General features: G+C 40.4%; 1 protein-coding gene across 1 annotated transcript; it reads right to left on the bottom strand.

Annotated features, from left to right (window-relative positions):
• Positions 1 to 1,682: 1,682 nt before the first annotated feature.
• On the bottom strand, positions 1,683 to 19,331 carry LOC309450519 (BPI fold-containing family C protein-like; the record flags this gene model as incomplete). The annotated part of the gene is made up of 12 exons (XM_082073451.1): positions 1,683 to 1,760; positions 2,312 to 2,388; positions 3,418 to 3,484; positions 4,571 to 4,613; positions 6,028 to 6,095; positions 6,721 to 6,891; positions 8,928 to 9,101; positions 11,018 to 11,109; positions 12,478 to 12,538; positions 12,626 to 12,689; positions 13,395 to 13,553; positions 19,234 to 19,331. 12 exons carry the CDS (start codon positions 19,329 to 19,331, stop codon positions 1,683 to 1,685), a joined length of 1,152 nt encoding a protein of 383 aa, XP_081929577.1.
• Between the last annotated feature and the right edge of the window lie 8,511 nt (positions 19,332 to 27,842).

The raw sequence follows: 27,842 nt of genomic DNA, 5'->3' as shown, positions 1-27,842 counted from the left end.
GACTGGAAAAAGGCAAGCCAGGACACCTCTCTTCAAGGTCAAGGAGGCTGATGATGAGAAGTCAGTCTCACATCAGTCCCTGCGAAGGTTATGGAGCAAAATATCTGAGAAGCTATTTCTAAAGCACCTGAAAGATAAGAAGGTGACTGGGATCAGCCAGCATGGGTTTGCCAAGGGCAGATGATTCCTGACCAACTTCATTGCTTTCTGTGATGAGCTGCCTGGTACTGTGGACAATGAGAGGGCAGTGGATGTTCTACACCTTGATTTCAGCAAGGCCTTTGACACAGTCTCCCTTAGTCTCTTCGCCAGGTTGGTAACATATGGGCTGGAGAAAGTAGATAGAAAATTGGCTGGACTGCCAGAATCAAAGAGCTGTGATCAGCAAAGTCCAGCTGTTGCCCAGTAACTAGTGGAGGTCCCACAGGAATCAGTACTGTGACCAATACTGTTTAATGCCACCTGGATGCTGGGATGGGGTGCACTCTTGGCAACTTAGTGAATGACAGCACGCTGAGGGGAGCAGTCAACATACTGGAGGGCTATTCAGAGAAACCTTGACAAGTTGGAGAAGCGAGCTGACAGGAACCACATAAAGTTAACAAAAGCAAGTGTGAAGTCTTGCATCTGGGAGCAAATAACTCCCTGCAGTAGTACAGGCTGGTGGCTGTATAGAAAGCATCTCTGCAGGAAAGGATCTGGGAATCCTAGTGGACAGCAAGTTGAACATAGGTCTGCAGGTCCAGGTAACTGATCCTTCCTCTCTATTTAACACTTGCATTTGGAGTACTATGTCCAGTCTGGGCACCCCCATACAAGAAGGAGATTGACATCCTGGATGAAGTCCAGCAGGTGCCACCAAGGGAGGCTGGAAAACGTGACCTACAGGACAAGACTGAGAGATCAGGCCTGTTCAGTTTGGAGAAGAGAGGGCTTAAAAGACCTTTTCGTTGTCTACAACTTTTGATCAGAGAATACAGAGAAAGTGGAGCCAGACTCTTCTTGGAAGTACATGGTGATAGGAAAAAAGGCAACAAAACAAGGTGGATCATGGGAAACACTTATTAGGAAAACAATTTTACTCTGACAGTAGCTAAATAGTGGAACAGGTTGCCTGGAGAAGTTGTGAAACCTCCATATTTAGAGGGGTTCAAGACTCAACTGGACACAGCCCTTGGCAACCTGATCTAATTAGTCCTGTTTTGAGTCAGTATCTGGACTAGATGGTATGAATATGATTCTATAATTCAATCATAACTCATTGTATTTTATAAATCTGTTCCCACTCTTGGTATCTAGTTACAAAGGGACAAATTGTGAAATTCTTATGAAGAATAAGGTCTCACTCCATATACAAAGTTTTGCTAACACTAATGGAGATAAATTAAACAATGCAAGAACCGGTTCCTAAAGTTAATAAAATGTGGTGTCTATAACTCTAGTGAAAAGAACCAGTCACTCCTTACCAGGCTGCAACAAGTTTTCTAAAGCATTACTGACACTGTTAGCTGCACTCCCTACTAAAAACCAGCAGATTCAGTTTGTGAAAAGTGATTATGAAGTTTTACTAAAACACTAAAAATAGTAATGAAAAGCCATGCTTCTAATGTTATAACATCTACTCCCTACAAGCCAACAGAATGAAGACTACATTTTTCACTTATTTTTGTTTAAAAGGGACATTAGGGGCGGCTGTGAAGGTCCTCATCTCCCCCTTCCTCATGTTTGTAGTGAACATCAGTGGAAATCACCAGATGACCCTGAGGAAAGAAGAATGTGTAAAATTACCTTAAATTTCAGATGGACATATTCAGGGGTCAGTTCTCTGGGACTAGACCCCATGGTAACCCCCTCACCAGGGCAGGAGACAAAAGTGGCTTCATGCCTCCTGAACTTTAGGGTAGGAATGCACTCTGATTAAAGTTAATACAACTCTCCAAAAGGCTGAGTAACACTTACTACAGAAACACTCCCGTTGCCTATAAACTTTCCTAGAGAACCTAGAGAATGGTCAGAGCAGTGAGAACTCACACACTCAATGCTCCGAATCCCTGCTGGGGGTAGCAGAGCTGTCCTTGTAGTGTCCCCATGCTGGCACACCCCAAAGGGCTAGTGCACCCTTGATAACCTATAACTGCTAGGGGTGGGGGGCAGAAGGCTCATTTCTGATCCAGAGTTTGGATTTTATATCTAGTGTATAGTTAAAGCCGTACTATAAACAACATTTAGATCTACCCAACACAGAAACACAAACAAATGTGCAAGCCTGAAAAAGAAGCAATATTCTTTAACAAGAAATTGAGCTTCTTACCTGATTCATTTTTATTACAGGTCCGGTCAGGGTAGTGTCGGCCAAGTTAGGAAGGGGAAATCCTTTTCCTAGTTTATCTTTGAAAAGGACAAATATAAATACATTTGAATGCAATCATAAAATGCACTTCAGAAGCATCTTTCTCAAGGACTCAATTTGTTTTGCAATTTCCCTCTAACCAACAGGCCTTGTGCCTTCCAAGGGAGCCATTATTCATACTTGCTAAAAAGCAAAAAATCCTGTGAAAAAGTTGCATACAAACCTCTTACAAGTTCTGAGCTGTCTGACACTGGGATCTGACCGACTTTGCTCCTCTCCAGATATCTGTCCCACAAGATCCGGTTTCTGCTGTTTCCCACACTTGACTCATTTTCCATCTTCCTTTCATTTTCTTCTCTACCTGATCCTCTAGTCCTATTGGTCCCGCTTGTTCTCATCTATCTCTACTTTCCTGAATCAAGCCCCAGCTTTATTCCTATTTGCTCTTCCAAACATCTGACTTTTGCATCCCTCAGTTTCATTCTCTTTCTCTTCATCTCACTTCCTCAGCAGTCTCCTCACCTCTGTTAAGCTCACAGGCACCTTCTGTAGTTTTCAACCTGCTTTTTTCCACCTTCACCTCTTTCTTCATCATCCTTCTCTCTCTGCATCCCACTGAGTTGGTTGATTTTCTACTTTGTCCTGTCTGTGGCAGCAGGTGAAACACAAAGGCGGGGGAGGTGATAAAGTCAGAGATGACACCCCAAAGCCCCAAGATGCAAGTGTGATTCTGCGCTTCCCCAGCCTGGGCCATTCTCTGGTCATGGCTTGACTTTGTGTCAGGACAAGACACAAGGATGTCTCAGTTCTGCTGCCACGCTGCATCCAGGGAAAAGGAAACCCAAGCCCAGTGTTCGGAAGGGAGCTGAGGCTTGCTCTGTCCCAGCCCCTGATCCAGGTGACTGAGGGACCAGGACTGAAGTCCAGCACAGAGTAGACCTGTCCAGATGTACCCAGATGGACAGAAAACTTCCCATATAACACAATCTTTAAAGCTGGGCACTGCCGTTTGGGGTTTCAGTCTTGTTTTCCCACCAACTGTGCTCCGAACTGGCGGCAATCCTTACCATTGATTACTGGGATCACTGCACTCCGTAAAGCATAAGACAGAAAATTCTCCACCAGTGACATCTGCTGTGTGGGGGAAGACACATATGGTGATTATTGTCTGATGCCTATGGGATTGCAGCTTGACAGGGTAGATGGACAGTTAGAACTGGAGTAATGTGCTAAAAGATCAGAACACAGCTTGGCAGAGAAAATGTCAGGTAAAAAAGATATTTTTTTGTTTAAGTTGCTGCAGAAAAATGTAAAATATGCATGTCAAAGAAGTGTTCATTTTTCTCACAATAAGCTAAAATGAAGTTTGTGGGGTTTTTGTTTGTTTGTTTCTGTTTGTTTGTTTGTTTGTTTGGTTGGTTGGTTGGTTTTGTTTTGCTTTCCCCCCCTGTATGTTAAGTATCTGGATTGAACCTCAAATTTAGGAATGAAATCTGTTCAACCCCATTTCTGCTGCTAGGACTCAAGTCTTAGAAGTGAACTGTTCCCTGGGTGGCAAGAACTGCCCCATCCTGGTGCAGTCTTATGCCACTGTGATTAACGCCCTCCTCCCTTTACTTATGTAGGTTGAGCTGAGCTGCTGCAGAGTCGCATTGACTATTTCTCAGTCTGCAGTGAATGATCTAAGCGGTGGCATGGTGTTTCTTCTGTTCCCTGTTTTTCACTCCCCTTTTTACGATATTTGGTTGAAGTGATTCAAGATAATTCCTAAAACTGAGGTTAAGCCTGGGTTTGTATTCACTCCAGCTGCTATGCCTACTCCATCCAGCTGTGAATTCAGTCTGGCTGTCAGAAACAGGCAGAAGAGGTGTGAGCCCCATGCCTGCCTTTGTGCTGCTGGACACAGAAGTGAGCAGAACGATGACTTGCTAGGTCATGCAGATTCGGGAGGACATTTCTCTTTGTTTCAATTAATGTTGCAGGGTTATAACTTCTCAATATTTGGAGCCTCTGATGAGAAAAAAACCCCAACACTCCAAGAGGCAGTTCCTCTTACTGGAAAACAAAAAGCAGAGAATATACTATTTCAAAGCAGAAAGAGCAGTGGCAGATGATACCCCCAAGAAAGACCAAGAATTGTCCAGCAACAAGTTCAGATGAGTTTCTTTTATCCCTGAAGGGCTGAGCTACCTTTTCCAGGCACCAAAACCATCAACTTACATCAGAGAAGCCAAGAGTAGAGCGCAGCAGGGAGAACCGGAGCCTGAGGAAAATAAATAAAAGAGGATTCACTAGAAAGGATGAAAGCACAAGTTTTGCACCCTGCTTGAAGATTCACTTGTGGAATTTCATACTGATTTCTTGCTGATTCACATATTCGTCTTTTCCAAATACCCTTTGATTCCCAACAACTTTTAATCAAAACCGGCAAAATTACAAATGAATTCTAGAATCACTGGGATCTTTCTGATACTAATCTCTTCCTACAGCCCTGGGCTGTGGCTATTAAGATTCGGGAAATCAAATTCTTCTGGAATTTCAGTTTCCTGCAATGGCTGAACTACACTTTCGTCAAATGTTCATGACAGTTTGAATCAACTCATATCCATTCCTAACCATTATTATTTCCTAACTTTTTCCACTGATGCCTGTATGCATCATCAGATCACTGTAAATATAATCCCAGGGAAAACCAACATTTTGAAGAACAGAAGAACACACTACTGTGTCAAAAGCTCTGAGTGGCACCATTACTTCTTAAGCTTATACTGACAGGCTCTGATCACTCAAAGTCCTCTTTTCCTGTTAAAAAGGTCCAGTGACCAAAACTAAGAAAAGGCTGCTCAAATTTTTCTTTAATGAAAACGCAATAGGTTAAAAAATATTATATATTCTGGAATTCTGTCCCAATTTGGAGTATAAAGCTAAGAAGAGCAAACACTGGTGTTGGCTGCATGTTGGAAAGTCTGTGCTTCTACCCACCTGGTACATTTAGGGAGAAAGGGGCTGTAAACCCAGCCCAGATCGAAGTGCAAATAAAATCTGTTTTAAGACAGCTGAGAACACCCATAACTGTAGGTAACCACAAAACCAAAATGATCTAAGCGAAATCTAGAAAGCTCTGAGCTTTGCTTCAGACTACGCCTTTCTTGCCTCATTTGTTTGATGGCATGGTGCCTGCTGTTGCAGTTTATGCTATGTAGTCTCACCTTTCCCTTCCCCTCACGTGAAGGCACACAGAAAGCGAGTTACAGTGGTCCAGGGCAGTGTTTGCACTCTGCAGTTCTGTTTCTGATGCTTGAACATGACATGGCAACAACATTTAGAGTGTCTCGAATAAACTACTGAACTTCATTCTCCAGCATCAGCACAAACTGAAGCAGAAGCCTTTAAGATAACCAATAAACTGAACATTGTAATCCGGAAAGGTATTTAACCTACGGCAAGGGGTAGTATCATGTTGCACAAGAGACATGGTTGTGCCACAATATTATTATATTTCATCTGCAAGATTTAGGCCAACCAGTCAAAAGTATCTTAAAGCCCCTGTGAGAAAGAAGGCGACTCATTTTCTTTTCCTCATGGTGAAACAAGCACTGTCAAGCTGACGCAATGAAGTTCTGTCATGTCCTAATGTTGGGATCATAAATGTTGCTCTCTGAATTTTCCTTGGTTACCTCTTCAGAAGTAATGAGATAATCAACTTCTGTTTGATTATTGTCAAATTGGCTCTGGTACTGGCTGTCTGCAGGGAAAAAAACAAAACAGTCTTCTGTGACCATATCCACAGATAGATACTGTCTTAGATACAGGCACAAATGAAATTGCTTTTGTGATTGGAAACACAATGTCTAAACTTTAATTTGGTCAATACATGTAGATAGTGAAATAATTTGTGAATTTGCTGCTTTCTGCCAGCAACTGAGATTGCATGAGCAAACTGATAATACTGCCCTGATTGCATCCTTATCATTAGGACCATTTAGGCCCTTGCATGGCTAACATAATTGGTTCACTTTCAACCTACTGAAAAGATGTCTGGGGACACACTGAACTATTTTGTAACAAACGAATTAGGAAGACTAATCACATTTTTATATAACACAATTAATTATTGAATAATCACTCGACCTCCCACATGGAAAAAGGGGCTTTCGTAAGTAGTTCTCTGCACCTGCCTGTTAAATTCTACCATATGTGGTGCACGTTTGCTCACTGTGAAATACAACAGAACAGTAGGCATATATGTGGCAGACCAGTAGATACTATTTTTATGCTGATCTCTATGGTTTTCAAAGGATTTGAAAGATTACTGTGTGATTTGTTCAGCTCCCAGCACTGAATGTTATTTTCTAGCTCATGTTACTTACTAGGTTCCCTGTAAAGATGTACTGGGTGGTTGAATTTGGCAGGACAGCAAATACGTCTACACAGCCAGTGATCTGCAGGATGCATCTGTCTGCATTTAAACTGATGGCAGGTGGTGATGTAGCCACCAGATTCAGCAGCACCAGGCACGCTGGTAGGTAACTCAGAGCAATCTGTGGAATTCCAAAGAGGGGAAAAAATATTGAATGCAGAGTAAAGGTTTTCTTAAGCTACAGTTTCTGTGCCTGCATCATGATCAGGTACTATATAGCAATCCTCTTGTTAGTTAACCTATACTGAAAATACTTCATTTTAATTACACCAACTGAAATGACGAAATAAGCATTGCATACTCTCTGAGCTTCAGAGGCCATAAACCAAAAGATTACATTTTAGACCTACTGACATTGAACACATATAGAGAAATAATTTAAAGGTTGGTCCTGAAAAATGTATTTCAAGAGGCGAGGATTAGCACTGCATGTTAAAGACATGAGGGAAATAAGCGATTCCAGTAAAACAACAAAAAAAATTACCTGAGAATATAAAGGATTTGGAAAAGCTTTTATGTAATAGAAAATATAATATAAAGAATTTGGAAAAGCCTTCCAAAAGAGTAAATATTTTGAAAAATAGAGAAACTCCTAGAGCACAAAACTTTCAAAATTTCATAGTTTTATAATAAATGTTGCCATATTAGGGATTTTTAAAGCATCTCATAGTATCTTAATTTCTTGCATCATGTTTATAAAGTTAGCTCCTTGTGATTATTACTTCCCATTGTATATAATCTCCAGTGGTCATAAATCAGGTATCTCTGCACAGAGAAGTCAGGCTGCCAACAGGAGAGAGACCATTGCCTTGAGCAGGAATAAGAGGAGACCAATCTCACAGATTTCTACCAATTAAGTCTTTGTAACTGTTTCAGAGACTGAGAGCAAATCCCGCACTTAGAGTGGTAGAGAATGACTAACGGGTAGTCTGATATAGTTAGGAAGAACATAGAGTTATGATGGGGTAGACATGTATGTTTGAATGTTTCATTAATCATAAACCAGCTTAGTTTCCTTGTCTCATTCAAACTTTTGCAAATGAGCTAGTACACAGATAGTATCCATACAGAACACTGGCTATTGCTCTTTCTTAAAAGGTCTTTACAAGTAAAAGTACCCACCGTAGGAACAAGACCTTTGAATAAGGCGGTATTTAGGTTGAAAGTAGTAGCAAGCTGTAAACGAATGAAATAAATTAGATCATTATATCAGCCTGAAAATGAGGTTTCTCTTGGGAAAAAAAATCCCACATCCTGTTTACTTTAATTTTAGATAATCCACCCATGCTTTAATTTAGTATTTCCTTGCCCCAGAATGATTGCTAGGGAACACACAGTGCTCTGCAGGTCAGAAGAGAGACAGATTTCTCATGGACACATTTCACAAGCACATACCAGTGAACAAGCATTATTCTCTGAAAGAACAGCCATGGCATCCTGCTCACTTCCTGCCTTTGGGACTTTCTTAGATGAAATACACTGAATCTGTCAGAGGCAGGACCCAAAAAACTCATTTGCCCTTTTGCTGCTGACCACTGTGATGATGTTTCTCAGTGCCATTTGTGTCACCAATGATTATAAAGACTCTCTTAGTGCTGTTTCAGTTAGCAAAACTTCTTGGAAGCTCTGATGACTAATGCCAGTGTGGAAACACCATTTCTGAGAGAAGTCTTGTATGTTCTTTGCCCACAGCTGAAAGCTTAGTTTCCTTGTATCTGCTTCTTCCCTGATTCTGCTGCTTGGTTAAGTGCGAGGGCTTGTAGCTCTCAACACAGCAAATACATTTATTGTGAGCCTCTATGCAGTGGACTGTGGCTTCAGTACACTTTTTCCTGTCTCACCCTTTCCTTTCCTATGTGGAATCCATGCAGAGAAAGCTCTTTTTCGTTCTTTCTGCCACTGCTTGCATGCCAGCTCTGTGATGTTCATATCTGTCATTCCTTGTCCAGAGCTGCCAAGAAGTTCATGCTTAGGTCTGAGAAAGGCTTTGACTATTTAAAATTATGACATCCAGAATGAATGTCATGAATCCCTCCTACAAGTAGTAGAAGTGTGACTCAAATCTGTGTGAAATGGCAAACACAGCGTGTTAGTCTCCTTCGCTGACTATCCATGCTGCTGATAGCTGTAATTCTACTACGTGCAAATTATACTCACCTCTTTGGATATGGTGATGTTAAAGGCTCCTGCTCTGTAGTAAGCCAGTGAAGCAGACTTAAGAAAATAACTGGAGACTCCCAGGTATAGCATGGAATCACCCTGGTTTGGGAGAGCAAATGGAGCTGGCGCAAAGGGAGGGTCTGTGTGATTCCCTACTGGATAGACTGTGCCCTGCAAAGAGTCATTATCATGTATTTCTAGTTGTACACATTCTTATCTGTCAGAGTGCATTAACAGCGGTTGAACAGAAAGAATTCTTCCTAATATGAAGAAAATCTTGACATTAAAGAAAACCTAAAGTAATCAAATAATTTTGTGATATGCCCTGAAAATCAGCAAATCCAGGCTCTTTTGGAAAAATACATGAATCACAGAGAAAATCTGGCCTCCATTCGTTCAAAGTTTGAATTTGAGCATTCAAGTGACTATTCTCTACTGCGGCTATGATAAAACAACAAAAAAAAAATCCTCAGGGCCACAGTTTCCTTTCTCTTGTGGCAAAGACAGGTTTGGTAATTCAATTCTAAGGGTGACATTTCAAAAAAATCTTCAGGCACACTCCAAAAACACTGGAAGTTGCTTAGGACAGACACAAAGGAGCCTTTTATACCACCTAATGCTTAGCCCCGGCCCAGCTGCCAGTCCCCCAAGACCTAGTCTGGGTGCTGCACAGGTGTGGGAGCTTGGCTCACTTATATGAAGAAAATAATTCTTAAAATGTTAGAAGGTATGTGCGCACAGGGCATGTAAGACAAGAAAAGTAACAGCAGATGATAAGTAGTCTCATTACTCACACTGTAATGGTTAGTAGCTGAAAGATTCAACAGGAAAAACACTGACAAGAAGGAAGGAAGGAAGGAAGGAAGGAAGGAAGGAAGGAAGGAAGGAAGGAAGGAAGGAAGGAAGGAAGGAAGGAAGGAAGGAAGGAAGGAAGGAAGGAAGGAAGGAAGGAAAGAAGGAAGGAAGGAAGGAAGGAAGGAAGGAAGGAAGGAAGGAAGGAAGGAAGGAAGGAAGGAAGGAAGGAAGGAAGGAAGGAAGGAAGGAAGGAAGGAAGGAAGGAAGGAAGGGAGGAGAAAAAGGGAAGGGAGGGGAAGGGAAAGGGAAAGAGGAATGGGTAGGGAAAGGGAAAGGGAAAGGGAAAGGGAAAGGGAAGGGGAAGGGGAAGGGGAAAGGGAAAGGGGAAAGGGGAAGGGGAAAGGGGAAGGGGAAAGGGAAGTTGAGAGAGCTGGAAGATGGCAATTCATAACCATCAAGAGTCAGCCTGTTCCATGGAGCACTGAAGACCAGTAACTTCCTTAACTGATTAATAACTGATATACAAAGACTCATCCAGTATCTCATTGGGGTGTCTGCATGATAAAGCTTAGCCTTTAAGTTCTAGTTAGCTAGAGTAGCTGATAAATAATTGCCTAGTACTTTCAAGTTATGTATATCCTGCTTGCAGAATGTTTTTGCGGGCAGTAAAGTTGCCTGAACAAAATAACCAAGAGGGAGCATTTCAGCCATAGCTCTAGCACATCTTTCTTAACTGAAGTTAGTTCTGAGAGCCATGGGAACGCTCTGAATTACAAGGACTGTTGAAGCCGCTGGAAAAGCTGAGTATTGTTGAGATATCTCTTGCCAACAAAGATGAAAAATAGTTTAAAAAAGCAACTGCTTTGTCATGCTCAAGGACTGTTTGTGACAAGTCTCTTTTTTTGGGTGTGACCTATACATACAAGATGCTGAGTGACCTCAAAACAAACACTTTGGACTGCAATCACATTGGTAGCCCTCATGAATTATGTAGCACCAGTAATAGGCGATCATCAAGCAGCAGTGGAAGAGCTGTGAATGTAAAGAACACTTTTATGCTGTTTATAAAGCACCTTTGAAGGGTCTCAACTCTGAAATAATTTAATCCCAAATAATAGCTTTCATTAATTAACAAATGCAATTAATTTACTAAATCAACATTCTCTTGACCAAAATGTCTGAATGTCTTATTGCTTTTCTAATGAAATATTGGAGAGGCAAATCAACACAACAAATCAACACAAAAGAGAATCAGAAGAGTCTTAGAAAGACTGATATTAGAGACAAATTACCTTCAAATCCAAGTTCATGTGCGATTTGAAGACCGCTGGAGAACTAACTAGGGAATAGTCTATTTGTGCAAAGGCATCAATCTGGTTTAAGACTAAAAGAATTATGGACAAAACAGAACAGCTGTTATTATAAAAACAAGTCACAAACAGTTTTGGTTTAATTAAAGACAAACACATTATAGAAATAATGAATCTGAAGAAGAGGGATTGTGGGAGAAGGAAGAAGAAAACAAAAAACTTGTTATAAAAGTGAGAGTATTCCACCTGAAAAACTCACCAATTCCTCCTGGTTTAGGCCTTATTCTGTTGTTCACAATGAGTGTCTAGGGCAGAGTCCCTGTTTTTGTTATGTGTTTGCACTCATCTATGATTAACGAAATACTGGTAAATCCTACTAAATACTTTGGAAGATGACATTAGCACATTTTCACACATATCAGTGTTGAAGACAAGGGATGTTTGTTCACAACAATAGAGAGTACTTTATCAACATGATTGAAGACTTTTCCTGAAAGGTGCTTGCATGCAGCTTCAGTCTGATTTGTTATTTTTGATCAGACTGTAAAGTCTGTTCACACTGTACAAAAATCAGATGGGTTTAAAGAGAAATGGTGAATTCACATAGAGATTATGAACTCAATATGACAGAGCATGTTGGAGAGCTCTTGAGCGTCAAGTGTTCAGGTATGTGCTGCATAAGAATGTATTTTTGATGACTATGATTTTCAGTAATATTTGCCACTGCTTAGCACATGGCAGGTATAGGCCATTTTAGGAAAAAGAACAGTCTATTTACTCTGCTTCTGAACAGCATAGCAAATAACAGAAATAGCTGCAATGCAATGTGAAGAGTGGGAATAAACTCTCTGATCTAAATTATACGACTTAGGTGAATTAAGTAAATTTGCACTGTCAAAAACTACAAATAATCTGATTCCTAGAAAAAAAACAACATCAACCAAAAAAGGATAAATAAATAAATAAATGCTGTGAGATTTATTATAAAGTTAAAATCTTATATATAAGTATCTGCTTTTTGGACACAAATATCTATTGTCTTCATGTCTCTGCAAGAGTGACACAGGAATTGTTATTGGTGTGAAGAGAAACATACTTAGTGTGACACTGTCTTCCTGCAGCATCGTGTTATCTCATTGAACTCAAGTTCAAAACAAGCTGTACTAAGTTTATGAGACCTTACAGGGACATTTGCTATCTCAGGTTTTCTTATGTCCACAGTACCAAGAGCACAAAGGATCAGCATGAAAATATTAATCTCAGAAAACTAAGGAAACAACACACGTCACCGACAACAGACTGAAAGATTATAGGTAACCCACTATCGATACAAAAGGAATATGAATATTGTATATAAGGTGCACATAAGAGATTTCTAGGGTGGACCCTGTAATAGGTTAAGGTATAGATTTGAGCAATATGAAAATTACTCAGCAACTCACCCTCATGTTTTTTTAGGTGTGCATCCATCATTTGGATTTTGTATTTGATATTTAGGCAGAGCTATATGAAAAGAGAGACAAATCAGAAATGCAAGTGCTGTATTTCATCTCCTCCCTTCACTAACTGAAACCATCTTTGCAAACTTACATTTTTATCCAATTTGGTGTGAATGAGCTTCTCAAGATAACCAGACAGAAAGTTGTAGATCCAGCTGGAGGAAAGGAAATGGAAACAATTACTTTTTAGCATGGATTGAAATACGAAATCTGGCAGACTGGGATGTCAATGTCATTTATATTAATGAGATGACGCAAATACAGTGATATTGGTAGACTGTGCAGTTGACTTTTTATTAATTTGTGTGTCTCAGACAAACACTAGGGGTTCTCAGTCTTGTAAGAGCTACTTAAAAGGCAATCTACAAAGTAGTGAATGCTCATGCTAACGTGTTGATAAACAATACTGAAACAGCCACATTTTGTCTTTCAGTAAGACAAAAAAAAATCTAGAAAATAAAAATGAGGAGAACTACAAGCATTGTTTCATGCTCTCTTTTGGAAGTTTTATTCTGAAATTGTGGGTCAGCTTGTCAAAAGGCTGTAAACCTCTATTTGCAATCTTGTATTTTTTAGTATGCCTAAATGGCTTTTTTTTTTTTCATATGCAGTATGTTTAGTCGGCTCATTTGTTGGCATACGCACAAAGACGTGTAGATTAACTGCACTTCACATGCTCAGCAAAGGAGGCTGGTTTTGAAAACAGACCTTTAAAAATCTGCTTTCACAGCCTTCGGTAGTTGGTCCTTACTTGTATCCTACTTACTTGTATCCCTAAAACTCAAAATTTGAAAAGTGACCCTTCTGCTACAAACCCTGCTATTTCCCACAGAGTAATTAGAAAAATCTACTCTACATACCTAGATTCTCCATTTAACTTGACTTTTATGCTATTAATGCTCATCTGGCAATTGTGTAGCAGCATGGACAAGCGGCCTGTGTTGTCCCTTGACACGTTGAAGATAACTGCAATAAACAGTCCTGAGATAGACACAGTTATGTCTCCTTGGTCTTTGCTGCTTGGAGGAAAAAAAAAACAACCTCAGTCAAGGAAACATCCGCTTTAAGGGAACAATCTAAAAAACTACCTGTAAATCAAGCTTGAAAGGACTTTTTGCTTCTATTATCTAGAATGGAGAATGGGTTTTCTAGGGATTAAAGCAGATTAGGGACATGCATGGTATTAAAAAACAGATTATATGTGTGAGTTTCCAGGACATTAATTCTCCACTGTTGTGCAGGATTTGACAAGTTTGCAAAAACATGACAATTTCACAGCAACACAAGACATTCCAATCCTTCATGACAGATCACCCTGAAAGCCTCTGGGACTGCAGTAGCAGAAGCCAGTTAGCTAATACATCTGTAACCTGGTCTTTCTCAACTTTGCAGTTGTTCACTTTCCTCTTTCCTGTAACCATTTTCAATAACCCTTTAAAATGTACACATTCCTCCATTCTTTGTCCTGCTCCAAACCCATTCATTTTGTCTCCTTTCCGTAAAAACCCTTCTAAGACCCCAACAAGAATATCCTTATACGTAAATTCCAGCAAATTTAGGTATTAGGACTATGGCTAGGAATTGTAGAAGCTGTAGACAAACCAAGCAGGATACAAAGAGCTGAATGGATGTTAGAATAGCATTATAAAAACTGCATTTGCTGTAACAGAACTGGCACTGAAAGCATCACTTTTCACCCCTTCACCCTGATTACTAAGGTTTCTTTTCCCAGGCATTACTACAGTGGCTGCACCACACTACGGAGAAAGAGCCCAGCCAATATGAAGCTCAAAACTCGAGTCTCTCAGCTCTCCTCTTTATTTTTCAAGCTAGGGGAAAGAAGTTGTAATCCCAAAAGATTCATCTTAACCAAACCACAAACCACAGACTACCCCTAACCAAACCAGTGAGTAGTATGGCCTGTCACAAAGTCCCTCCCACCACCACTACCATTTTCAATCCCACCTTTAAGTCCATATATGTGCATTAAGTGGCTATCTTGAGGAAGCACCACCCTTCAAACCCTCGTTTTCCAGTCCCTAAACAAACCCTCATCCCAGAAGCCATTAGGAAAAGCAGATCACAGAATCACAGAATGTTAGGGATTGGAAGGGACCTCGAAAGATCATCTAGTCCAATCCCCCTGCCGGAGCAGGAACACCTAGATGAGGTTACACAGGAAAGTGTCCAGGCGGGTTTTGAATGTCTCCAGGGTAGGAAACTCCACAACCCCCCTGGGCAGCCTGTTCCAGTGCTCTGTCATCCTGACCGAGAAGAAGTTTCTTCTCATATTTAAGTGGAACCTCCTGTGTTCCAGTTTGTATCCATTGCCCCTTGTCCTCTCATTGGTTGTCACCGAGAAGAGCCTGGCTCCATCCCCATGACATTCACTTTCTACATATTTATAAACATTAATGAGGTCACCTCTCAGCCTCCTCCAAGCTAGAGACCCAACTCCCTCAGCCTCTCCTCATAAGGGAGATGCTCCACTCCCTTAATCATTGTGGCTCTTCACACCTGGAGGGTTGTGCAGCAATGAGACAGATTAGTTGGAGAGCTTGTGGCATCACCATCCTTGGCTAAACATCACCACTAGACAGTTGACCTGGTCTAGTCTGGTGACTGCTCTGTTTTGAGCAGGAGGCTGGACAAAATGACTTCCAGAGATCCTTCCAACCCAGATTTACCCATACTTCAGTGAGAGTGACCATTGCAAAAGGATCTCTGCCCTCCTACTCCCTTTTTGGGTTGCTTAGGAGATAAGGACATGCCCAGCTACTTAGGTCCTCTGTTCCTGCACCCTTATATGAGCTCTTCTTCAGGAGGAATCCTGATTCACCAAGGCATGGTCTCAGCTCCAGGCTTCCAGGAGCAAAGGGCCTGCCAGGAGATTTTGTGACTGGCAGAGTGCTCTGGGACACAGTGCAGAGGAGGGCTACAGTCAGAGCTGGAAAAGCAGGGATAACACTATCATAACTCAAAAGCTGTGATAAGACCCATCTTACTGACCCTGGAAACAGCCCAGGAGGGGTTGTCAATGGTCTCTCTTGGAAAGCTCATTTTCAGCTGGCCCCTCTTAGTGTGCTATGCTGAAAGCAACATGTAGGACTAAGGAACGGATGGGATGAAGAGCAGGGCATATTCTGGATCTGTCTAAACCTACAGCCACTCAAAACATCATATTGAACAGAGCAGCACAGATTGTTCCTTCTGGCCCTCAAAAAGGCAAGAAAAACCCTTCACCCCTACACTCCACCAAAACCAGCTTTGACCACCTCCACCATCATCTGCTCTGCCAAATCCTGCATACAAGCTCCCTGTTTCCCTTGCTGTCTGTGAAGTTTATGGAGTTTTATACATCTGCAGTCTCTCTAGATTATGCCCATGTCCTTATCCTTCAGCAAGAGGGAGAGGTGTTTGGGAACAACTGCTTTGCCCTGCTGAACACAGTTTCCTTTTCCTAACAATACCAGTATGACAGAAGGAACAACAGACAGTGACAGCAGTTTCCAGCCACTAGTACTGAGACAAAATGCAGAACTGCATGTCTGTGCTCTTTTGAGATCAGGACATGCTGTGAAACTTGAAGCCTGGTGTGGTGATCCATCTTGCTGTACTATCTGGCTTGCAAATAGAGCAACACCTACTGCTGTTACCAGTTACTTCATGAACCCAAATTGTAGAGATCAGCACCTTGCAAACTTTTCTGATATCCCAGAAGTTTTATCCCTCCAGCCCCCGAGAAAATCTATAATATTATACTCAGCAAAAATGCTGAGATAAAATTGCAAAAAATTGCAAAAATCACCATGCAATCATGCCATTAAAGACAATCTGATACTGCACAGGCTCATGAAGCTAAGTCAGTTTTTGACAGCGAGTTGAATTCTGGAGTTTTCAACATTCTGAATGTTTGGTGTTGTGACAGTGCCCTTTCTTTAATAGGACAACTTTGGAAGACAATATACACTGTACCAGCAAATAGATAATTAGCTGTAGAGTCAACCTTCCAGTTATACTGTGCAAAGAAAATAACAAACGTGGCCATTGCAAACTCTGTGGTCCTAAATATTCATGTAATATCATGTAATACAGAGTCTGGGCAAATTGAGCATGCTAATAGATGTCTGACCAGATACTTCTCAAAGGGAAAACTTGTGGAGTAGAATAACTAAAAAAACCCCCAAAACCAAAAAAAAAAACAACAAACAAACAAAAACACCCCCCCAACAACAAACAAACAACAAAACTAACCAAACAAAACCAACCAAACGAATAAAACCAACAAAAAAAATCCCCAAACCCCAAAGCATTAGTTGGCAGAGGATGTTTCCTTGTTTAGAAGGTTATTCAAATAGATTGTTGTTAAATGATAAAGCATATTTGACCTGAAAAATAATAATTGCCAACTAGATTTCTGATTTTCGTTTGCAATAGTTCTCCCAGAGCTGCCCCCTGCACCTTCATTGCACTGTACAATACTTACAGCAGCCACGTGTTCATTCTCCAGTCTGCACTGATGGTAGCAGAAGCATTTGCCACTGACAGACTAATTCCAGTGTCAGGAATAAAGGAAGCAGAAGTTTCTGGGAAATCTACAGCATTAATTCTGAGCCTACAGAATACAGAAAGGGGGATATTAGACTGCATGTCAAAAGAGTAAACAGGACTTCTGATCACTGAAACCTCTTCTGCTATAAAAGGCAAAGTCTATGCTTCGGTAAAAGAATTTCTCAGAAATGACTGACCATTGTATATTTTAGGACAGATAGACACCTGTACCATTACACTTAGTAGCATCCTTGGAAAAACAATCCTTGGTATCTGCCCAGGGAAAAAAAGATGCCTGGCCAAAACAAAAACCTTCCCTTGGAAGAAAAACTATTTAAAGTGAAACATGCTTGCTAGGGGAAAAAAAGTGTGTGTTAAACCCAGATGCTACATCTATAAATAAATCCAGGTTGTCTGAATGCCAGCATTTGCTGAAGAACATCGAAGTTTCTCTTTCCTCATTCTGTATTCCTTCCCCTGCCTCAGCAAAAGGCTCTCGGGAGGATCCATTTTTCTAAACAAAATCTTACTTGAAGATTTCCCTGCCAAAACAAATGTTTCTGATCCTCAAGGACATTGTCTTGCAAATGGGTGTGTTGAACTGAGCTGAATATTATAAAGATATCAGCTGTAATCTTATAGTGTAGTACACATTCCTCATTGTTTCCTGACATCTGGCAGAGATCTCTGAAACAAATGCCTTTAATCTACTTTCCCTAGGGCAGAAGGCATCAGCTACCTTTAGGTAAAATGACCATAATTTTCCAATAACTTCTTGGGCAGTAAGGCTGCCTTTAGTAATCTTGTTTGCAGTGCGCTAAAATCATATTATCTACTAGGAAAATGGCCAATTTCAAGAACTATGGTTGGGAGAATGACGTGGCGTCTTCAAGATCATATAATAATTTAGGTTGGGATGGTACCTCAGGAGATATTCTGTTTCACTCCCCTACTCAAAGCTGGGCCAAGTCAGGCCTTGCCTACTTCAACCTTGAACACCTCCAAGGTGGAGATTCCCCAGCCTCTTTGGGCCCTCGTTAGGTGCTCCCGAGAATTTTTTCCTAACTTCTAATGGGAACTTTTCTTGATGTAACTTACATCTGTTGCCCATTATCCTCTCCCTGTGCACCTCCAGGAAGAATCTGGCTCCTTATTTTCTATAATCACCACCTAGCACATAGTGGAAGACATGCAGTAAGACACACACACCTCAACCCCCATAGTCTCTTCATTTCTAGCCTGTCCAAACACAGCTCCTTCAGATGTGTAGGGAATTAAGGTCACAAGGATGGTATAATACAGTGAAGCCTGCCAGAAATCAGGCTATTTGGAAAATATTGGGTATAGACAAAGGATGTAGGTCCTATCCAGCACAAAGTACATGCAACCTCCCAGATTGGTATTTCTTGCTCTGGGTAATTTGTAAAGAAAAAGAAGTAAAACGCTAATGAGCAGCAGAGTTTGGCTCTAAAGTAATGTTCAAACACCAGAAGTTTCCATTTTTCTGTTTTAGCTTATTGGAAGATGGGGTTGAAGGCTGTAGAAAAACCTGCTTTTCTATTTGTCTCCTTATTTGGAGAAATTGTAGGAAACTCTGTGAGACTGTTTTTCTAATGGCTGCTCCTGGTATGATGATTTTCCTCAGCAGGAAATAGGTGTCAATCCTTATCCAATCAAAATGCTGATTTACCATTGTAAGTCCATCCCAAAAGATTCTGTAAAAGTCATCTTCCTGCCATGTCAACCCAGATATACCATCCGACTGCAAACATTGTCATCTTATCCCTTCGTCAGCTTTTTGTCATCAAACACAAGCAAATTGTTTTTACTGCTACAAGTCCTTCGTAGCAGCAGACTTAATAGCACCAATTCTACCCTGTTTCCCACCCATTTCTCCTGCTGTATCATAGCTGTGTTTACACCCATCTTGCCTCAAACTCTGATACAAATGTAGTAAAAAAACAGCCAAGGTGCTCCTTCAGAAGCTTTCTAAAGCTCATCTCTGAGCAATGTTTAAGCAGTGGGAACAGAGTTAGATGAATCATTAAAATTTTACACTGAACAAAAAAATGGCTGCAGAATTATTACTATGGAGTAATAATGAGCTGTTTCATCCTAAAACTTTGAAATGTTATTTCTTTTACTTACCTGGAAATGACATAGTTGACCTTAACAACTGAGAAACTCTCCTGCCCACTCCAGCTTGGGAAGGTCTCTCTCAATACTGCTTGTTTCAGGAGCTCCATCCCAATCCTCCTGCCTACAAGGGGACAGAAGAAAGCACATGCCTTGCAGACTGGATTCAGCCACCTAAAGGTCCAGATATACTGCCAAATAATTTAATCATCACTTTTAACACAGTTCTTGTAACGCTCTGATGCTATGATCCTTACCTAGACCTCCTTTCTACTACTTCTATGCCCATTTATAACTTCTGTTAGCCCCACATACAAATCATTTAATCCAAGATCAAGATCATCTGTTAGTATCGTCTCAACTCTTGAGTTCTATTTCATATTCTAGCACTCTTGTTGGGTTTCTGAAACTACTTCCTTCATTTCACTCACAATGTGGATAGCCTTGGGAAACACTTGGTCATCATCTTTACCTCAGATTGTCTCATAGCTGTTGAATGAAAAATCCAGTTAAGAAGTAACAAGACAACTTCTATATGTAGTGTTTATTTAAGCAAAAATTGTGATATATGCATCTGTCATGCTGGTATGTCAAATGCAGAACTATCTGGATTGTTGCTTGTGTAGAGGAAGTTGTTTGTGGTTTAAAGACAATACTTTTAAATGTTTTCTTCCCCTTTCAGAGTACATAGGTTTTGCCACTGCACCTTATGCATTACACCATGCTGCTGATTCTGATTTATTTCCTTCCCTTCTCTCCTTGCTTTAAGGAATACCTGCTTTCTTGAATGCTTCAATGCCACTTGTGCATTGATAATGCACACAGACCCTGTCACCAACACACAGAACATCTTAAATCCCAAATTACTTATGTCTTCCTTCTTTTTGCTCATCTACTAAAACTTTAATACTGAATTATGTCCTGTTTTCAGGTATTTTTAGCATGAGTTTGTTTAGCTTTTGGCCTCACAGTTGCTGAACACAAAATATCTATTTTTTTTCCTCCCTCAGACTTCAGTATATTAAAAAAGCAAAGATTTTAAATCAATGATAACACTGGAATACAGTTTTTATAAAATGCATCTTTTATGAAGGAGAGGTAATTTATGGTTCCCTGGGAATTCCTGCCCACGAAGCAAAATATGGGCTCTGACTGAAATAACTTAAAGCTCTGTCACAACTGTAAGTGAAGGCAGTCAGTGATCCCAGATGTAATTTCTCTCAAGGTTCTTGTGGCAGGCAAGGAGGGTGCAGGCAGGATCTATTGCCTCAGCCTTCAAATCTCATATTAAGGGAAAAGACAATGACAGGCACCATGCTCTTCAAATATGAGAAATACTTTTGGGAGGCACCCCGTTAATGTCTGTTGTTACTACTAATGCAGAGGTGTGCAAATTTTGTTTGTTCGGAACTTGAAGGCCATGCTGAATGTCATAAAAACTGCTGAGCTAATACTAAGAGATAGGCTGAATTCTCATTTCTAACGGCATGAGAGATCCTTAGGGAGCAATTTATCCTGTGTCTCATAAAAAGATATGGAGATAATTTCTGTTTTGGGTGACCGATGTTTGCCCTGCACTCCTTAACTTCTCAAAAGCCCTTAAAACAATGCTTATACAGGGAAATAAGTGGACCTGATCCTTGCTTTCATCTTAAAGGCATAAACCCTGAGCTTCTACTTTTCATCTCACAAGTCCATTGTTTACCTGTCAGCATGTTCAGTACTTAAATGACGATTAATCCTTAGCATGACCCAGCCTTTGTTGAATTTGTGCCTTGTTAACCTTTATTATTAATATTAATTCTGTAAACAACTGAAATTACACTGTGTGCTCTCCACACCCATGGATTAAGGTAAGAAACAGTGGAAGTTAACATGAATAGAAAGAGTAAGGAAAATAAATTGTGGAAACTGCTCATATTCTGTTAAAAGGCAGAATTATGGCAGACAGTTACTAGATTTTTTTAAAGAATGGCCTGTGCAAATGCTATCCCATGCCAAATGGAGGAATAAGTGCAAAGGTGTACAGGTACATGGCTGTTCCAAAATTATAAGCTTTTTTCTAATTATGTCTTATTATCTTTAATTAAATATTGCACTTTCAATCATATTTTTGACACTTTAAAAAAAGAAGCAATTTTATGACCATCTCATTCTGATTCTAAGAAAGTGGAACAATATGAGGCATGTTCTCTGTTGGACTGTAGGAAAATGCAATCACCAATGCAAGGATAAATTTGCACAAAAAAGAAATAAATGAAATAAGAGACAAAGAGTGTTCCTGGTGTAAGGTGACAAAAGGAATTTACTCTATTTCAATATTTAAGGAACTTGCTTCTACATTGCACCTTTTCAAGGAACTATATTCTGAGCATAGCGTATTTATCATAAATTAACTTCTGGCAGTGTTAGACATACCGTAGTCCAGCCCCTTCTGAGTAAGCCTCACTTTAAGACCAGGATTAGCCTCAAGTGGCACGGACAGCCAACACAGCAGGAAAGAATACCATGTCTTTGGCATCTTCTCACCTTTGTCACAGGGACCTGTTAACAACACTTGTGATGCAAATGTGATCATAAATGATGCATACCATGAGTTGCAAAAAATCTGTATCCATCACTTCTCTCAATGAAACTGGGACAAGGCCGGATAGTCAAGAGAGGTTTAGTCAATGATTTTACTGCACAAAGCAGTCAGTGTGGGAGCAGAAATGGATTTCTGATTACTGGGAGAACCCTTTGGCAGGCATTAGCTGTTGATGAGGCTGAATGGTTCTGCTCCACTACTCCGTGCTTCCCTCACTCCTACATCTTGGCTGGCTTATTTTAGCATCTGTCCTACCTCCTGCAGAGTGAACATGACAGAGCAATCCCAGCCAAGGAGGAGCAGGTCTGTCCTCCTATAGAACAACACCCTTTTTATATACACACCCCCTAGGATATATTAGATTTGTGAGTCCAAAAGTTTTTAAACTAAGTCACCTGATCTAATAAAATACAGTACAAAACTTCCCTCCCTGTTACACACAAACATCTGTCAATCCAAATGCTGATACATGAGACTGACTAAATCAGGTCGCATGAGAAGGAAACACAAGGGTAAATTCAAAGCTCACGTGAGAATTACGTGGTGATCACACAGGCATAGAGAAGGGTGTCCTGGCATGAGCCTGCAGCACAGTGTCTTTGAGTGCAAAGTGAGACCATGAGCTGCTGTGTGGTGGGATGTAACCACACAACACAGCTTCACAAAAGTTGTGACAAATCATTTCTTTCTGATAAACTTTCCTGGTACAAAAGTAAGGTTTCTTTGTTTAAAATTCTTGCATTCATCCTGATTTTCACTACCAATGACAGCTACTGCTCAATTTCCTAGAAATAACAATACAGTTTCTCAAGACCACTTCCAAGTCTTCCTAGTGCTGCATCAGGAAATTGTTTATTAGGGGTCTACGGTAACTTTACTCTGGCTTTACCACTGAGGGGAGTGGCACATCCTTTTCTAACATATCTGATTGTGATTGTGGTACCTGCCCATGTACAAACCATGGTAATTAATCAGTAGCAAAAAAGTCTTGCTAGTATCCCAGGTATTCCAGCCTATGAGATAATTCCTGGATTTCTAATAAGTACCATATTATCTTGAAAAATTCTGACAATTTATTCTATTATCTGCCAGAAAACATACAAATGCATTTAAACAAACAAACACCCAACAACAAACTCCTTTGGTAGTCTTATTTCTGTGTTGGAATTAATATGATCAGGTCAGACGCTAAACAGTTGCAAATCCAAGATCTACCCAGTACCTCACAAAATACCACTCTCTGGTGGATTTATGAACTATGCAACAAGCAAAATGCATTATCAATGTTGTCCTCATATCGCTTCTCTGAGGTAATCCTTACAGTGACCCCAAGACAGTATGCAAGAAAAAGTGACTTCAGGGAAAAAACATTCCAAAAACATAATTGACATTGTGACAAAATATTGAAAGTCCCCCCTTCATTTGTATTTCCATCTCTAGTTCTTACGCTTTTCTGTTTTTCTCTAAGCAACTCAAAGTAAAGAATTACTTTAAGGCAGCAATGTTACATTAGGCAGAACAGACAGTTGGAGTCACAGATCTTAAACTTTTTCCTAGCTTTTCCTGCAAACATGCCATTCCTGTCTTAGCTCTTCCTGCAAACATGCCATGTTTTACCCTGATTATTAAGGTTCAATTAAAAATCAATGTAAAACCAGACAGACAGATTTTTCAATCATTAAAGTACTCAGATATCTACCAGATGCTGGAAGCATCGGTGCAGGTGAAGTACTTCATTCCCAATGAATTTCATTCCCACTGAGGATCAGAAAACAGCAATCGTAGTCACTACTGCACTTTGTAGTTAATAAGTTCTTGTTTGGCTCTTAAATGCATGCCAGGCAAGACGATGAAAGAACAAACAACTGAACTGCCATGGCAATAAAAGTCAGTATCGTTTCATACTGCTTTTTCAAACCAGCAAGCTTTACTTTTGCACTCCCAGGCTGATATTCTTGGTTTCATCAAAGCGCCAAGCTTCTGTCAGATGCTGGAATTGATTGTACAAGGTTAGTCAGATGACTGAGACAGAGATGGAAACTGTCAGCTGCCTGATAGTCTAAATCAAAGCTGCCAATTGCATTGTTGATGACAATGGATGGCAGACAAATTGCTCTGATTTTTATCTTCAGTAACTGAGCATGCATCAACCGATTCGTTGATGTAAATCACTCTCTTAATTCTTTTGTCTTCTCAGAGATAGTGTATCCAACTACTTTAAGTAGAGGAAAAAAGATGAAAAACTCCTTTGTTTCAGTCTGTGTACCTGTCTCACCCTAATGAAGTACTCTACTTACCAGTCTGCAGATACCACATTTGGTTTCTCCTTTGTGAATAGCCTGCAAAAACTTCAAATAAATTTTGCAATAAAGATTACAGCTGAAATCTACCTAAGAACTAATACAGCTTCTGATGAAAAACAAAAAAAAGTCACTATCATTGTCTTGTACATGTTTACCACAGCCATAAAAACACACTTAAACTGACCAATCTCTGTAATACAATAGAATATCTCTGAAAAATATTTTTGTCCTTGTCTTGCCTCAGTCCTGCACAAAACTCTACAGTTGCAGCCCAAAAATTCAGAAAAGAAACCTCAATAGTTAACAAACACAGGACAAACAGTTCTCAAACATGATAGCAAATACAGTGTCTACCCAACCTGAAGTCCAGAAAGAGCTCTTCAGTTTCACAAATAATTCTGCTATTAGCCCAGAACTGGAACTGGAGTTTTCAGTTTCTCCCTTGCTCCATTGTTTCTAGTTATGCCGCAGCATGCTCAAGAACAGGTAGGCTTCTTGCAGCTCGCTCAACAATGTCAAAGCAAAAAGAACTCAATAGCTTCAAGATTTTAACCCTTCCTATACACTGATATTCCATATGGAAAAATCATCTCTGACAGTAAAGGAATACAAAATTTATATGGTAGGAGAGATACACTGGCAGGAATGCTTAAAGAAACCAGTAAATGATATAGATGGAAGTTTGCTAAATGACATAAAAACAAGTTATCTCCTCTCCACAACCACTGGAAATATCCATGGAAAAAGAAAAACTCCAGTAAGTTCCTGTTCATGATTTCCTCCATTCAGTGTGGAAAGCAATGCTACCCACTTCCCAACTCATGAGGCAGCAGGTGATCTACCTCAATGAAATCTTCAAACAGAACCTATAGGATGTAACAGCCACCCCTGTTCCCACAGGTTATATTTGTGAGTAGGTCTGGCACCCCTTCAATCTTTCTGAGGCTTTGCTGTGTTACCACAGCTTTTCCTGAGCATGGCTTGCCTGCTGATGCTTTTCATAAAAGCTTTCAAAGCCTTGGAGCAGAGTTGCCAGAGAACTATTAATCCATGCCAGGCTGCAAAATAAATACCAGCTGCAAAGCCTACAAAGATTCTGTTAACAATGCATAACTATGTTGAGAAGCAGTTGTCCGATGAGTTGGTGGAAAACGAACACTTTCCACTGTTTGGATCTACTGAGTTCACATTGCTGACCTCTGTATCTGCCCTGTCCTAGCACCTGAGCCAGGACTATGACGCTCATTTTTACCAAAGCCCATTTAGCAAAAAAAAAAAATTCCATGTTCTTTTTCTAGCTCTGCACTGCACACTGCCCTCACAGCTAAGAATTGTAAGGGTCCTCTTAAGCTGGTCTCGAAGAGACAGGGGAAGAGTAAGAAATACTGAGACCTTGAACAGGAATGCAGCAGGCATTATTTTTCCAGAATCTGCCCAGATTCAGACCCAAGTCCACCATTTGAGTAAGTCTGTTCTAAGTTTCTTCTCTGCTTTTCTTCTGGTTGCATGGCTCACTCACTAGTCTCTGGTACAACCATTCAGTTACTTTAACGGAGATGACAGCAGGATGAGGCACTGCCTCAACTTCTGCAGCTCCTGCCCTGGTTTTGTATAAATTGCAGTCCTGTAAGAATTCACCACATATTCCTAGAAGGTGGATGCAGTAACCTCAGTAAGAAAAACCTGACCCCTTTGGTTCATCACAAACATAGGAAATCCTCCTCTGAGAATCTTCCTCCATGGGTGAAGCCTCTATTTACTACCCAGAAAAATGTGATTTTGGTCTGCTAATGCAAAGATATCAAACTCTGTCTTTGATGTGACACTTCAAAGACTTTTGCACTGCACTCAACTCCCAGCAATTCAATACTGTAAAGAAACAGATAAATCAAAGAAAACGTGGTAGCTAAAAAGGTCTGAAGCAATCTGTCAAGCCCCAGAAAACCCACTGAAAGGTCCTCTGCTCCATATGACCAATATTTTAATCAGGAACAGAGGAGTTAAGAGCCATGTGTGCAGACTTTGGATGCTGCTTAAGGGTCATCTGTAGACAGCCAACCTGAGATGGTGTAAAGCAGAGCTCCACTAAATGTATCAGCTATAGGCCACTAGTACGAAGGGCTTTAAAATACCTTTTACAAGTGAAGTTGACCACCATGAAGCTGCAAGAAGTTAGGAGGTTCTTTCTACTGCCTTTGATTTGAACCTCCTCCCCCACTGGCTCACTTAAAATGGTACTTGAGACTTTCACAGATCTCTTGATGATGCTCCAGCCTTCATAACCTCCTCCTCCTCACTTGACCATTTCTCACATCTTTCAGTGTGACCCTAGTCATTCACAATACCAGTATCATGAGGGTTAATATATATACATATATATATATATATTTATTTAAACATATTATAAAATACACATTTTCTAGTGGCAAATACAGAAAGAAAAACAATGGAAAAGTTCCATTAGCTCATAGCTTTATTACTACACTTGGCTTTCAGGAAAAAAAAAATCCAGGAGGCATGTAACTGAACTAAAGAGACCTTTACTTTTTATACTTCTCTGCCATGGGAAGCTGACTGCAGGTCAACAGGACTACAGCTATTTTAAGTTTCAAATTTCTCAAGAGAAACCACTAGGGCTATCAATAGGGTTTTATTGCTTTGGTGAAACAGCTTCTATGGCTTGTGTTGTGCGCTGACCATGTCGGAGAGAAAAACCCTCAAAGATGTATTTTGAGTTGAGAAAGCACATTGTCTTTAACAACTGTTCTGAGATACTTAATGCTGATACAGAGCTTTCCTTTGTCACCACATTGTATATTTTTCTAATTAATCAGACTAAAAAAGAAAAACAATCACCATTTTTAAAAGTTCAGTATACAACCATTTATTCAAGCTCATAAGCACAGAGGTTTCCTGTACTATTTTGACATAGTGCCTTTCCCAGCCAGAGAACAACTTCATACTTGGCCATTGGAAGTTTCCTGCCTGCAGACTGAGACAAAATGGTGGAGAAAAAAAATATTACTCATCAAATAACAGCCCTTTTAGAAAGACATGTGAGGGGAAAAAAAATACGGTGGTTTTTGGTCATTCAAAATTAGCACAGGCAAACTTGAAAGCTTTGGAAAATGTTTTAGCCTTTCACCGTGATTGTTTCTCAGGAGCTTCTCCTGTTTAGTACTTAATGCTGTGTGGGAAATATGTCTAAACCTTACATTGTGGCATGACTCATAAAATTCAAAGGAAAAAATAGCAGAATGCCAGCAGAAATGCTCACTTGTAACTGGTGTAGCTGGTTACCTAATGAGTGCTACAGCCAGCTTCTGAGAAACTGAACCGTTTTATTTCACACAATTACTTTAGCTTGTGCAAGTTACTGAAATGGTGCTTCTGCTGGAAACATCACAACTGCACCCACAAACATTTATGGTATCAGGGAAGCCTTCTCCACCCCTCCTGAATAGCGCAGACTAAGCAGCCCTGGAGCCAGTGGGAACATAGGAGGTTGCTGGGACAGGGACAACACTGAAGGACAAAACAGAGCAGGATGTCCATGGCCGATGGAAAATCCTCATGATGTTGAAGCAGCAGCATGACTCACTTTGGATTCAATCCCTTTTCAAGAGAGAGGAAAGCAGTTCTGACAGGCATAGTGTTCTTGATCTCTCCTTTCAGTCCTCATCCCTGCCCTCGCACTTCCTTCCACTCTCATTTCCTGCTGCCGCAGCACC

Source organism: Streptopelia decaocto (genome assembly GCF_964273445.1).
Source record: "Streptopelia decaocto genome assembly, chromosome: 1".
NCBI classification, from domain to species: Eukaryota; Metazoa; Chordata; class Aves; order Columbiformes; family Columbidae; genus Streptopelia; species Streptopelia decaocto.
Note: the sequence above shows the minus strand (reverse complement) of the source record. Positions and strands in the feature narration are given on the sequence as shown.